This window comes from Enhydra lutris, unplaced genomic scaffold, assembly GCF_002288905.1.
Source record: "Enhydra lutris kenyoni isolate GAN:26980312 unplaced genomic scaffold, ASM228890v2 scaffoldscaffold6, whole genome shotgun sequence".
NCBI classification, from domain to species: Eukaryota; Metazoa; Chordata; class Mammalia; order Carnivora; family Mustelidae; genus Enhydra; species Enhydra lutris.
Window position 1 is genome coordinate 1,067,541 of NW_019154090.1, and position 12,956 is coordinate 1,080,496.

The 12,956-nt window shown below is 57.2% G+C and overlaps 1 protein-coding gene across 2 annotated transcripts in view; it reads left to right on the forward strand.

Moving 5' to 3' along the window:
* Positions 1-7,475, forward strand: part of LOC111141820 (death inducer-obliterator 1) — a 43,729-nt gene extending 36,254 nt beyond the window's left edge. For both annotated transcript variants that reach the window (XM_022494650.1, XM_022494651.1), the window contains exon 17: positions 2,958-7,475. In XM_022494650.1, coding sequence (XP_022350358.1) covers positions 2,958-6,004 — 3,047 coding nt within the window. In that variant the 3' untranslated portion in view covers positions 6,005-7,475. The remainder of the gene's footprint in view (positions 1-2,957) is intronic.
* The last annotated feature ends 5,481 nt before the right edge of the window (positions 7,476-12,956 follow it).

The following is a 12,956-nucleotide window of genomic DNA, read 5'->3' on the forward strand; positions in this document are numbered from 1 at the left end:
TCGGCTTTATGAATTACAAACCTAAGCACCCTCAAAAGGGCATTGGGTAAGTAAGCATCTCTGCTTCTAGTAATGGACAAAGGGAGGAATTTTGCGAAAGCAGAGAAGCAGCTCCATGCCCTGGGCTGGAGCCCTCGGTCTCCACACTGCAGCCAGTGTGGTCGCCGCCGCCGCCACTGCAGCTTCTTGGACACCCTCTCCTCTCCAGGGGAGCGCTGGGCAGTGGGCAGGCCTGCAGAGGGCCCTGGCTGCGAGGGGGACGTTCTGGAGGAGAGCCAGATCTCTACTGCCTCCCCAGGGGCGGGCACCCAATTGCCCTTGCCACAGTCCCCCTACCTGCCGCCTGCCCTAGGGCATGGTCGAGTCTGGGGGACACCCTCAGCTCAGTAAAGATGGATCCTAAGGCCCAAGACAGATGAGTGAATTCTGCTGCTTTCACGGGTGTCCGTTACTGCCTACGTGCTAGTTGCACTCCAGATAGTCGCACACACAAGTCCGGCGATAAGATCTGACTGCTTCCAAACACACGTGGATTTTTGTGACCACCCAGTCTGAATTTTAAACACTTGGCAAAATTCAGAGCTAACACTGATAGGAGTCAGAGGTTCTTACAGATTGCTTATGGGTCACTTCAAGGTTTGTGTAGGTGAGGTGGTCGAGGGTTGAAAGCTACTTCGTTAGCTGCCTGTGTGCGGAGAGCTCGCTGTTCTCAAAACAAACGTAAATGCGGAGTAATTTAAGCACCTCTTGGCTGTGATGAATAGGACAGCCAAGGTTGGAATCTACAGAGCGAGGCCGAGGTCAGGGTGTAGCGGTGGTTTTCTGCAGCCAGCTCGTGAGGCCGTCGGGGGCTTAGGGTGGAAGGGCGCACTGCACCAGAGCCGCACACCAGGTCTTCCTGGGTTTGACACAATGGCTTCCCTGTCACGCACAGCTCACTGACCTGAGACTTGACCCCCAAGCCACGAGCCCTGACGGTGTGTCCGGAGGTGGCATGGCCCTCTGCCTTGAGTGTGGTCTTGGGGACTTCCCCCTGGACAAGACTCCCCAGCCCTTGCTCACACCCACCCACCCACGTGGCTGAGCACTTTCCTTCACCTTGGCTCAGATGTCAGGTTCTTCGGGGAGAGCCAGGCTTCCGGAGCTGCCGTCGAGTGTGGCTGGCAGGTCCAGAAGGGCCGTGAGGGCCATTTTAGCAACTGATCGTACCCAAAATGACCTGAGTAAGCAATGCAACTCTCCGTAAATGGCTGTTACAGTAAAAGAGATGCCATCCTGAGTTAAACTATTGCTAACTCGTGTTAATTAGGAAACAAATGTGATAGATTACCCCTCGTGTCTGCTGGGCAGAAACGTTTGGGTAGGACACTCGCGGTGGGCTGCCTGGCCTTCCTGTGTCTACTCCCTCCTGTGCCAGCCTCTTCCCTTCCTGGATACGTGGCCTTTATTGGGGGCCGAGGGAGGGGGGCAGGGAGAGGACATTCCGGAAGCAGGGTCTCTCATGAAGGTCCGGGTGTTAGGAGTGGGGGGTCTTCCATGGGCATCTCCACTCTGACAGCCGTGAAGCAGGAGGCCCTTCCCACACGGGAGGAAGGGAGGGTAGCACCATGCTGTGTGCGCAGAGGCTGTCTCCCCAGCTCAGACCTGACTTTGCCTCTCAGGGGCTGGATGGGCCATCTACCACCCTTGTGTGCTCCGTGCGTCAACCCAGCTCTATTGGAATTTGGGAAGATTAGTAGACATTTTAGAATTACATAATGATGTCCAAAAACAACTATTTGAAGACACCTGTGATCATCTTTAAAACCAGAAAGAATGGGAAGACAGTACTGATTTTCAGTAAGTGAAAGGTGGCACATACAGCAGAGATAGGTGTGTACTATGGGAACGTCGGCTTATCAGTGAGTGTATACAATTTGACTTTAAGTATCTTTCACTATTGACAAGTTTTTGTTTGTGTATCCTTTCTCCCTAAAATTACTCTTTTGCGACTTGGGTTTTTTTGTTCCTCTTTTGGTATTCTGGATTTGTGAGTGTGGGGTAGAGAATCATTATTGAAATACTAACATTCCTGGAAAGATGTGCGAGTTAGAATGGAGTAATCTTTTTACTTAAGAAATGACTATGTTAAGAGCTGTCCTGTGCCCAGAAGCCGCAGTGTCTTCCGCGTGGCCTGGTGTCCCGCTGGTTTTCTGAACACTCTGGGCTGCTTGTCCCGGCGCCGGCCTGTGCTGGCAAAGACCGTGAGCATCTGGTTAAGTTAATGTTGATGGAGCGTCTCTCTAAACCCAGAAGAACATTCCCTTCAGCCATTTCAGTCAGCCCGGTCCTTCCCGTTCACCGGAACCTGGACGCCAGCAGCTGCTGAACTTCCCTAATGGCGTGTGTGGAGGTTAGCGTCGTAACCAGGCTGTAGGCCTGGCCCTCTGCTTCGAACCTACAGCCTCATTTACGTAGTGCAAATCCTTAGTTAAGATGGGACGGGCCTGTTGCCTTTCTGACGTGTTAGCAAGAGGCAAATAAAAGAACACAGCTATGATTTTGTGGCAGGTCCTCCTAGTACGTCTGTGCCTTACGCCCTGGGGCTTAGCAGATGTTGACGGACGGCTGCATGATGGCCTTCCCCATGCCCTCTGTCATGCTGTCGCTTCGGCTTTGTATCTCAGGTTTGGATCTGTAGCATAACTTCTGACAGTCGGGGTGAGTTGACCCCGGGACCTGGGCCTTGGGCTCTGCGGTTGTGCTGCGGGGGCCGGGCCGCCGGTCAGTGTGGGCTCGGACCCACGGTCTTGGGCAGTAAGCACTTCAGCTCTTCCAACCCTTGATTTTACTTTGCCAGTGAGTCCCTTCCTCCTGCCTGCTGAGACGCGCCCACTACCGCTGTCCGTGGGGTTTGCCCCTGAAGAGCAAAGGCTGAAGTTAGATTCTAAAATGTGCACAACCGTTTTGTTTTTCAGGTCTTGAGTCGCCACGTCCCAACATAATCCTTGGGTTAGTAATCTGCCAGAGAATAAAGCGTCCTTCAGGTGCGGGAGAATTAGATAAAGTAGAGGAGAAGCGGACCCGCCCTCAGACCCAGGAAGAGACAGAGGTTTCGGTGTATCCCAAAGTGTCCGTGGCCCCACAGTCCGAGAGGAAGCCCCCCAGGTTCCAGGTGGGCTCCGGGGACGTGGCTGTCAGCACCACACCCCCGGGGACTCCTCCACCGCCGCCCCCGCTGCCGGAGCCCCCTGCCGCGTCAGCTTCGTCATCCGTGCTGAAAATACTGTCCTCGCTCAAACCGGGAGCCCCGAGCACTGTCCCCGCAGCGCCCGCCGCGGCGGCTCTCCCGACGGCCGCTCCTCCGGCCAATTCCTCCGCCTCCAAAACAGCCTCACCCCTGGAGCACATCCTGCAGACGCTGTTCGGGAAGAAGAAGTCTTTCGACCCCCCTGCCCGAGAGCCTGCGGAGTCGGCCCCGGCCTCCCACCCAGGCCCCAAAGCCAAGGCTGACGGCGGGCTGCCCGCGGCGCCTTTGCTGGATCCGATCGTGGAGCAGTTCGGTCAGTTCTCCAAAGACCGAGCCCTGGAGGACGAGGAAGATGACCGACCCTATGACCCCGAAGAGGAGTACGGTCCCGAGAGAGCCTTCGGCGCGCAGCTGGAGCGAGGGAGGCGCCCCGACGCAGAGAAGGCCCCCGAGACCGCTGAGCGGGAAGAAGTGGCCTACGACCCGGAGGATGAGACCATTTTAGAAGAAGCCACAGTGGCCATCGACGACCTGCCCAACCGGATGTGTGCGGACGGGAAGGGCAGCGCGGCGGACAGGCCCGCTGAGCCCGTGGCCCCCGGGGCGGCCCCCTCTCTGGTGGAGCAGCAGCAGATGATCGAGGAGCTCAACAAGCAGATCGAGGAGCAGAAGAGGCAAGTGGCGGAGCAGGAGGCAGCGCTGCGGCAGCAGAGGGCTGCCGTGGGCGTCTCCATGGCGCACTTCTCCGTGGCCGATGCACTCATGTCCCCGCCCCCAAAGGCCTCCCTGCCTCAGGCCGAGCTGTTCCCACAAGAGCAGCAGCTCACAGGCCGCCCGGCCGCGCTCCCCGGTGCCCCTCCCGCAGCAGGCCCCGGCTGTGACCCACGGCAGAGTCGGGACCCACGGCAGGCCCGGCGGCTAGCCGCGGAGCACTGCGAGAGCGAAGCCGGCTCCAGGCCCCCCGCAGCCCGTGAGGACGGTGCAGAGGCCGCCCTGCCCGCCAAGCCAGATGGCCCCAAACACGAGCCCTCCCTGAGCCCGGTCGCTCCACCTGCAGACGGCGGCCCTCCCCCAGCGGGCTCAGGCAGCGCGCCCAGACCTGCCCGCAGGGTGCTGCTGCCCACGCCCCCCAGCTCCGCCTTCCAGCCTGGCTTCCCTCTGCAGAGCGACGCGCAGAGTTTTCCCTCTCCGGGAGCGAGGGACCCTTTCTCAGCTCCAGTGTGTGCCGCTCAGGAAAAGTACGAGGATCCGAGAAATGCTCAGTTTGCTGAAAAAGGTGACCCCCCTGCGGTTGAAGCCGAAGGAGACAGAGAGCCGCCGTGCAGACCCGGTGAGGGGGCCGCCGCGTTCTCCTCAGCTGGACAGAGAGGAGGGGCCCCTCTGCCCCCATCTCAGGGCCAGCGTGAGCCAGCACCACGCACGTTTGGGACATCGGGGCTTCATGGCCCCAGTTTCCCAGGACCAAGGGGGCCAGCCCCTCCGTTTTCAGAAGAGAATATCGTTTCTAATAGCGATGGGCCACGAGGGCCTCCCCCGGCCAGATTCGGGGCCCAAAAGGGACCCATCCCTTCCTTGTTCTCAGGGCCACATGGGCCCCCTCCCTATGGGGACAGCAGGGGTCCCTCCCCTTCCCACCTTGGGGGGCCCAGAGGATCAGCACCACCCCAATTTGAGGAGCGAAAGGACCCCCACGGGGAGAAAAGAGAATTCCAGGACAGCCCCTACGATGAGATGGCCGGCCCTGCCCCTCAGTTTGAAGGAGCAGAACAATCCCAGTTCGTGGGAGGTCGAGGCGCCGGGCCGTTCCAGTTTGGAGGCCAGAGAAGGCCTCTGCTGTCACAGTTTAAAGGACCCCGAGGGGGTCCCCCTCCCTCTCAGTTTGGCGGTCAGAGAGGGCCCCCCCCCGGCCACTTTGTGGGCCCGAGGGGGCCACATCCCAATCAGTTTGAAGGACCCAGAGGCCAAGCGCCAAATTTCATGCCAGGACCCAGGGGCGTTCAGCCTCAGCCATTCGAGGAGCAGAGGGTGAGCTCACCGCCGAGGTTTGCTAATCCCCGCGCGCCCGCACCCCTCCCGTTTGGCGGACCGAGGGGGTCTGTGCCCTTTCCCGAGAAGAGCGAGCCCACGCCCCCCCGCTTCCACTTCCAGGGCCCGCCAGCGCCGGGGCTGAAGGCAGCCCCCCGGCCGCTGCTGGAGCTGCCCAGTCACCCGCCGCCACACAGGCCCGAGCGCTGGGACGAGGCGCCTGCGCAGGGCCCTGAGTCCGAGTTCCGAGAGGGCAAGGGCCACGACTACCGGAGCCCGGCCTTTGAAGGGCGGTCGAGGGAGCGGTTCGAAGCGGGGCCCAAAGAAAAGCCTCTAGATGAGCCCGAAGCCGCGCCCGAGAGCCGGCCCGGCCGGGCCCTGGACGAGCGCCGGCGCGAGCGAGGGCGGCGCTGGAGCCGGGAGCGGGACTGGGAAAGGGGCCACGAGCGGGGCCGGCACCGCGACAAGGACCCCGGCCGCGAGTGGGACCGGAGTCGGGAGCGCGGTGCAGACAGGGACCGGGGGCGGGAGCCGGAGCGGGCGTCCGAGTGGGGCCGGAGCCGCGAGCGCAGCAGGAACCGGGAGCGGGAGCGCCGGCGGGAGCGGGAGCGGTCTCGCAGCAGGGAGCGCGGCCGGGACCGGACCCGCGAGCACGGCCGGGAGCGCAAGGACCGCAGCAAAAGCAAGGAGGGCTCCCGGGACCCGAAAGCGGACGCCCCTCGGGCCGCCACTCCCGCGGGGCAGAACTAGTGGCGGCTGCGGCTGCTCCGGCCGGGCCTCCCCGCAGCCGCCCTCCAGGAGAGCCGGCGTGGGCGTTGTGGCGAGCACGTGAGCTGTGAACTCAGACGCAGAATAGAATATCCTGGACTTCAGAAATTACTGTAATTTTGTGTATAGTGGTTTCTTACAAAATTTCACGTCTTTGCAACTCAGATGCTTTTTAAAAACTAAGAACTCGGTATTTCCATTTAAAATTACTGAAATGGGAATGTGTCTACAGAAGCATATTGCTTTTTCAGATTATAAAGTTATCTTTTCCAATAACTTGATTATAGTAAATTTTAAGGGAATTTCCATGGACCTTAGAGCCATACCTGTACTGAGATCTGCTCTGTATCTGTTTCTAAAAGCTGCTGTCACAGGCCGGCTCCGCACCAAAGCCTGGGGAGAACGCCGTCTGCTCCTCCCTGGGGTGTGCGGAGAGACAGAGCTTTACAAATGCGTTTTTCTTTTGTCACGAGGAAATTTGAATTACAAATTTCAACCAGGAAACAGAACATTTCTTAGTTTTGCTGGTTTTGTATATCACCTTAAACATTTTTTTTTCTCAAAGACAGGATTGAAAGCAACATCTGTCCTAGTAGAAACTGTTGCATTTTTTAAATAGCAATTTATTGAAAAAGGTGTAACCTTTACCAGCCTAAAAAAAGTGAGAAAGGAAGCCAATTAAGTGTTCTTTAAAACGGGGGTGGGGGTGGGGGTTGACTTTGATTTTCATAATCAGGAGCACTTTCGTTTGTGAGGCGACATCCCCACAGTCCTTCCTGTGGCCCAGGGAAAGCGCGCCCGCCCCAGGCTGCTACCCTGTCCGTGACGCGTTGTAAAATCTGTCATTGAAAGTGGGACGATCTTTGTGTGCGGTCTGAGACGGAGGATGGCGACGTGCTGTCGCTCGACGACAGCAGAGGGGAAGCTGCTCCTTGTCGCACATCGTCAGGTACTTCTGAAGCAGGAAGCAGAGAAACCCTTGCTAATTTATTTGACTGTACAAATAAATACACTTTGATAATTTTTTATATTTTCATAAACTTACTTTTGCAAGTGTAAAATTAGAGAATTTCATTCACTCTTTGGAGTCTCTTCCATTGTACATCACTACGGATTTTTCACTTTCTAGCACAAACGTTCAAACGATAAGAATGAATACGGAGAACTTGGTGACTCATGTGACCCGTTCCAGACCCAGTGTCAGTAGGTTAAATTGCATTGAAGCGGCGTCAAGCTCCAACATCTATATGATGTGAAGGGTTTTTTACATGTAAAACAAGTTTTTCTAATTTAAATACACAAATGTAAAAATCAAGTGTGTTTCTTTAGGTTTACTTGATAGAAATTTCTGTAAATTGTATTTTATATTGCAAAGTATGATATCACTGTACATTAAAACATGTGGCTCCATAGGTTTTGTTACTCGAGGTAGAATAAATGTCTACAGAAGGTTTTCTGTCCCTTGTGTGCTCTCACTCTTCCCCGCTGGGACTTTGGGGCTAGACCGGTGCGGAGGGGCACGACCGTGTGTTCTCAGGCAGCAGACAACCTCTGGCCTTGAGTTGGGTGACCCGCCCTGCAGCTCTTTCTGCTCAGCGTGTGGCTGGACATGCCCAGTGCTGCTCAGGGAGCACGTGGCGAGGCGGCGTGTGTGGCGGTGGCCCGGCCAGCAGGCTGACGAGGACCCTTCAGGGCTCCGGGAACCTGCCCGCAGCCACAGCTGGAGCAGAGGTGAAGGCAGCTCGTCACGCTACCCGTAGCTGGTGACGCCTTACCCAAACTTCCCTTTCTCAACTTGAGCCCCCCTACTCCGCTGTGGGCAGAAGCAAGGACATCCCTTCCGGCAGGACAGGTTCCCGTCCCAGCGGAGCTCACAGCCAACCCCAGGGGCAGAGGGGCAGCCCACAAAAGCCCCTGGAACCTGCTGGGGAGCCTGAGGGGCCAGCCCTGACCACGTGGAGGGCCGCTCTCCAGAGAGCTGCTGGCCACCCAGACCCTGCAGGTCGGAGGACCCAGCTCTGCAGGACAGACGCTGAGGAGTGCCGAGCACGGCGCCCTGGAGCCATGAGCCCTCGGGCCGGCGGGCTGCCGCCAGAGGGGTCTCCCCGAAATGCCAGAAAACTGGGTCCCATTCTAAAATCCTTGGTCCTTCGTCTACTCAGACGCTTGGCCTCGTGTGTGTTCACCCCAAAGCCCGTCTTCCAGAGGCTCCACGTAGCCCTCCCTGCAGCGCCAGGCAGCGCCGTCCTCACCCTGCCATCTGTCGCACCCATCAGCCCTCCAACCTGCGACCCCATGCAGCCAGTGTCGCCCACGGTCGGGGACCCGTGAGCTGTGTGTGGCTCTCCAGAAGCCCGACTCGCGAGGGGTCCTGCTTGAGGACGTGGCCAGGCAGGGCAGTCCCTGGGACCCGAAAGCCACGGTGTCACCTGGGGGGGTGCCACCAGGCTGTGGCCCTAGTCCTGGTGCTTCGCCGGCTGGGCTGCTCGGTGCAGAGGCAGCTGTAAGGGGTATGAAAGGAACACATTCACCAGAGTGCGGGAGAGGCTGGGCCTCCACAGGGACAGCACTGAAGAGACTGGGCACCCTCCCCAGCTCCATCCCCCACCCCACTAGTCCAGGGACCTGCCTAGAGGCAGTGCCGGGTAGGCGGTGAGGCCCGCAGGGACTGCTCTTGAAGGGGCCCTGAGCAGAGGCCAGACAAGCACAGGCCCCTATGGACAAGCCCAACTGAGGGCCTTGGAGGGAAGGAGGGAAGGGGGACCTCCGCCCCCGGGCTTTTGGGTCTCCCTGTGAGGCATGTGGTATGCACTTACCATAGGACCCTGGGGGGAAAACAGGAGCACTGAGAGGCCCAGTGACTTGAAACCCAGCAGTAACTGTTGGTAACATTTGTCTGTTTCCTTGAATCTTCTTCCCCTGTTTTTCTTTCACAAAATTGGGATTCTATACTTTTTTTTTTTTTTTAAGATTCTATTTATTTGACAGGCAGAGATCACAAGTAGGCAGAGGCAGCCAGAGAGAGGGAGAGGAGGAAGCAGGCTTCCCGCTGAGCAGAGAGTCCGATGTGGGGCTCGATCCCAGCACCCCGAGATCATCACCTGAGCCGAAGGCAGAGGCTCAATCCACTGAGCCACCCAGGCGCCCCGGGATTCTACACATTCTTATATATTTTTTTCATTTGTCTTATCCTGGATGATTCCCAAAGGCATCAAGTATTCATCAAAAGCATTATTTGTGTTTTTCCGCATTGTTCAAAATGTTCATGTCCTTGTAGTTTGCGGAGAATGAATGCTCCCTGTAGGTCTCTGGGGTCCTAAGTGTCCACTCAGGAGAAGAGGAAATGAAAGTAGGGTATTAAGTAAACCAAGATACACCCCCGGGGTGGGGGGGATGCGGTCATCCAGAAACAAGCATTCCTGGTGGTATCTCTGGCCCCTTTTTCTGTGCTTGTGGTGCTGATGCTGACGGCTGTATCACCAGGGAAAACATTTAGGAAATGCCCAACGAACAGAGATTTTAAACAGAGCTTTGTCTGTGTGCCTCACGCAAACCTAGAGGCAGGCAGTCACAAGGGGCAGAGTGGCCGTGGTGTCACGGACAGCCGGTCCTCATCGCTGCAAGAAGGCTGCCTCGGCAGGCATCACCTCATCCCCGCAGAGCCTCGCAGGGCCTCACCTGCCCCGCCTGCGCGCTGTTCACAGCTTCTGGTTCCACGTTGTTGGCTGTGGGCAGTGCCACACGGCCGCCCCTAGGGCAACGCCACAAATCGCAGACAGCCGGTGAACACGGAGGGGCTGAGCCACCATGGACACAGCGTGCGTCAGCGTGGCGGGTCAGGCCCCGGCACAAGCACGCGCCGCCACAGGAAGGGCAGGAGCAACCAGGCCATCCCCGGTAAGACTCGCCAGTTTCCGACCAGTGACATCTCCAGCTAAACGCCAACCCCCACGCGCGGACCCCAGCGCAGCCCCCAGGACAGACCCCAGAACGGACCCCAGCGCGGCCCCCAGGACGGACCCCAGCGCGGCCCCCAGGACGGCCCCCAGCGCGGCCCCCAGGACGGCCCACAGAACGGACCCCAGCGAGGCCCCCAGGATAGACCCCAGCGCGGACCCCAGGACGGACCCCAGCGCGGCCCCCAGCACGGCCCCCCATAGTTCGGCACAGAGCACCGCATGACCCCCAGCAAGAACCCCCCACCCGAGCGCTGACCTCAGCACAGCCCCCAGCTCGGCCCGAGCACCGCAGCGCCCCCAGTACCGCCCCCCCGCACCGCCCCTAGCTCGCCCCCCAGCACCGCCCCCAGGACGGCCCCAGCACGGACCTCAGCTCGGACCCCAGCACCGCGCCCAGCACCGCCCCCAGCACACCCCGAAGCCTTGCTCTAAGCCACTACTTAAACCACGTTTCCAGGGCGCCTGGGTGGCTCAGTGGGTTAAGCCTTTGCCTTTGGCTTAGGTCCTGGTCTCAGGGTCCTAAGGGTCCTAAGATTGAGCCCTGCTCAGCAGGGAACGTGCTATCCCCTGTGCCTCTCTGCCTGCTTGTGATCTCTCTGTCAAATAGATAAACAAGATTTTTTTTTTTTAATAATAAATAAATAAATAAATAAACCATATTTTCTAAACTAGGACAACGGCAAAATCACGCCCCCCACCTAACCGGACGCAGCCATCCTGAAAACGGGCCAATCCCAGGAGAAGACAGTCTCCCAAAATGAGCAGGGTCAAGGTCATCCACAGCTGCTGTGGTCCTCATCTCCACAGCTGGCTACAAGGCCTTCTTCACCACCCAGTCTGTGCTCCCGGGCCGGGACTCCCTGCCTGGTGGGAGCCCCGAAGACTTGCGAAGCCCGCCTGAATTGCGTCCTTGTACTTTTGCACCGACTTCAACCACAAGACTTGGGGGTACAGGGAGGTGCCCTGGGAATCCTCCTGCATTCTGGGCATGTCCTGCAGACCCTCTGCCCCTTGACAGGCAGGCCCAATCAGCCTGACCCATACAGTGTCCCTTCTTTGCCCCTTGACTCACTGGCACAAAGGGTCCCACGTGGCCAGATGGCCACCCCAGGTGACAGCCCAGTGAGACCATCACTGCGTCCTCTGGATGAGGCTCTCTTCCGCTTGAACTGAGACTTCTAGAACCAGAAGTTGCAGGAACTGGCAGCAGAGATCCAGCTCGTGGACCAGGAGAGGGAACGGTGAGAGGAGCCACCCCATTTCCAGCTCTTGACTCCCAGATCCGTGAATCCCGCTGTGCAGGAGCGTGACAAGCTGTTTGCTGACCTCTAGCATGCGCTGTGCCCCAGAAGCGCCACCCAGCCCTGCAGATGCGGCCACCGAGCCCGCGCGGTGATGGAGTCTGCAAAAAGCCAAACGACCAAAATCCAGAACGTGGCCCCCGAAGGCTGGTGAGGGCGTGGGGCCTCAGGCGCCCTCATCCACTGCCAGTGTGAGCACGACCTGGGGCAGCCAGCTTGGAAGGCGGTTTGGTGGTTCCTTACAAAAGTCTTAGAATACGATCCGCAGCCACTCCCGTTGGTGTGTGTCCAAGGAAGGAGAAGACTCTTGTCCACACGAACATCTGTACAAGGACGTTTGGCAGCTTTATTCATAACCACCGAAGCTCAGAAGCAGCCGAGACATTCTTCAGCAAATGACACCGTGTGGCCGTCCAGCCCGCGGAACACTATCCAGGGCTAAAAAGAAATGAGCCGTCAGAGCCTGAGAAGACACCGAGGAACTTTAACTGCATCTAACGAAGTGGAAGCCAGTCAGAAAAGGCTCCGCACTGGGTGATACCGACGACACGGTGGGAAAACAAAGATCAGGGGCTTCCGGGGGAAAGGGAGGGAGGGATGAGCAGACACAACACAGAGGAGTTTTAAGGAAAATAGTCTGACATCCAACATACATGTTCAAAACATGTGTCTTGTTGAAATTTATACCTAAGCATATTTTTGAGTGATGGTAAGTGGTACTGTGTTTTAACCAATGTGCACATGTTCATTGCTAGGGTGTAAGACACAGTGACTTGTTTTTGTTTTAAGATTTTATTTATTTATCTGAGAGAGAGTGAAAGTGAGAACAATCACAGAGGGAGAGGGAGAAGCAGACTCTTCGCTAAGGGGAGAGCCTGATGCGGGGCTCGATCCCAGGATCCTGGGACCATGACGCCATCCGAAGGCAGATACCCAACCGACTGAGCCGCCCAGGCACCCGGGAAACATTGATATTTGAATGCTGTTCTTCTATTCTGTGACCATGGTGAGATCAGTAGCTTTTTCATAGATCCCACGGGTTTTTTGGCATAGATCGTCGGGTTTCCTGCAAGGAAAAACAGCTGTACTTCTCTCTCAACCTGGTGCCTTCTCCTCTGCGTACTTTCTTGGACAGAGTGGAGCTTCCTGTACGATGGTGAGCAGCACTAGTGATGGGCGACGTCCTTGCCTTCTTCCGAACCTCAGGGAAAGCATTCAGTGTCGTACTAGAAAGTGCGATACTGGCTCTAGGTATTTCATAGGTACCCTGTGTCAGGTTGAAGACATTCCCTTCTATTCACGGCTTGCAGAGTTTTTATAGGGATGTTAGATTCCTCAAACACTTCCCCCCGCCTCCGTCTGTTAATAGAATAAATGATGTTGGGTTGATTTTCAAATGTAAACAACACTCGTGTCACTGGAGTTAAGTCCTACCTGGTCAAGATGTTTTATCCTTTTCCAAACGTCTCATTGGATTCCATTCGCAAAGACTCTAGTAAGAGTTTTCACATGTTTGTTCACGTCAGATGGTGCCCTGCGGTCTTATATCCCTGTAGTATCTTTGTGGTTTTGACATCAAGTCACGCTGGTATCACAAAATTCATGTTTGTGTAACAGTTTCACGTTCAACACTTGCCCTCCTGACACGGCTCACACGGATGGTGAGCTGTGGGC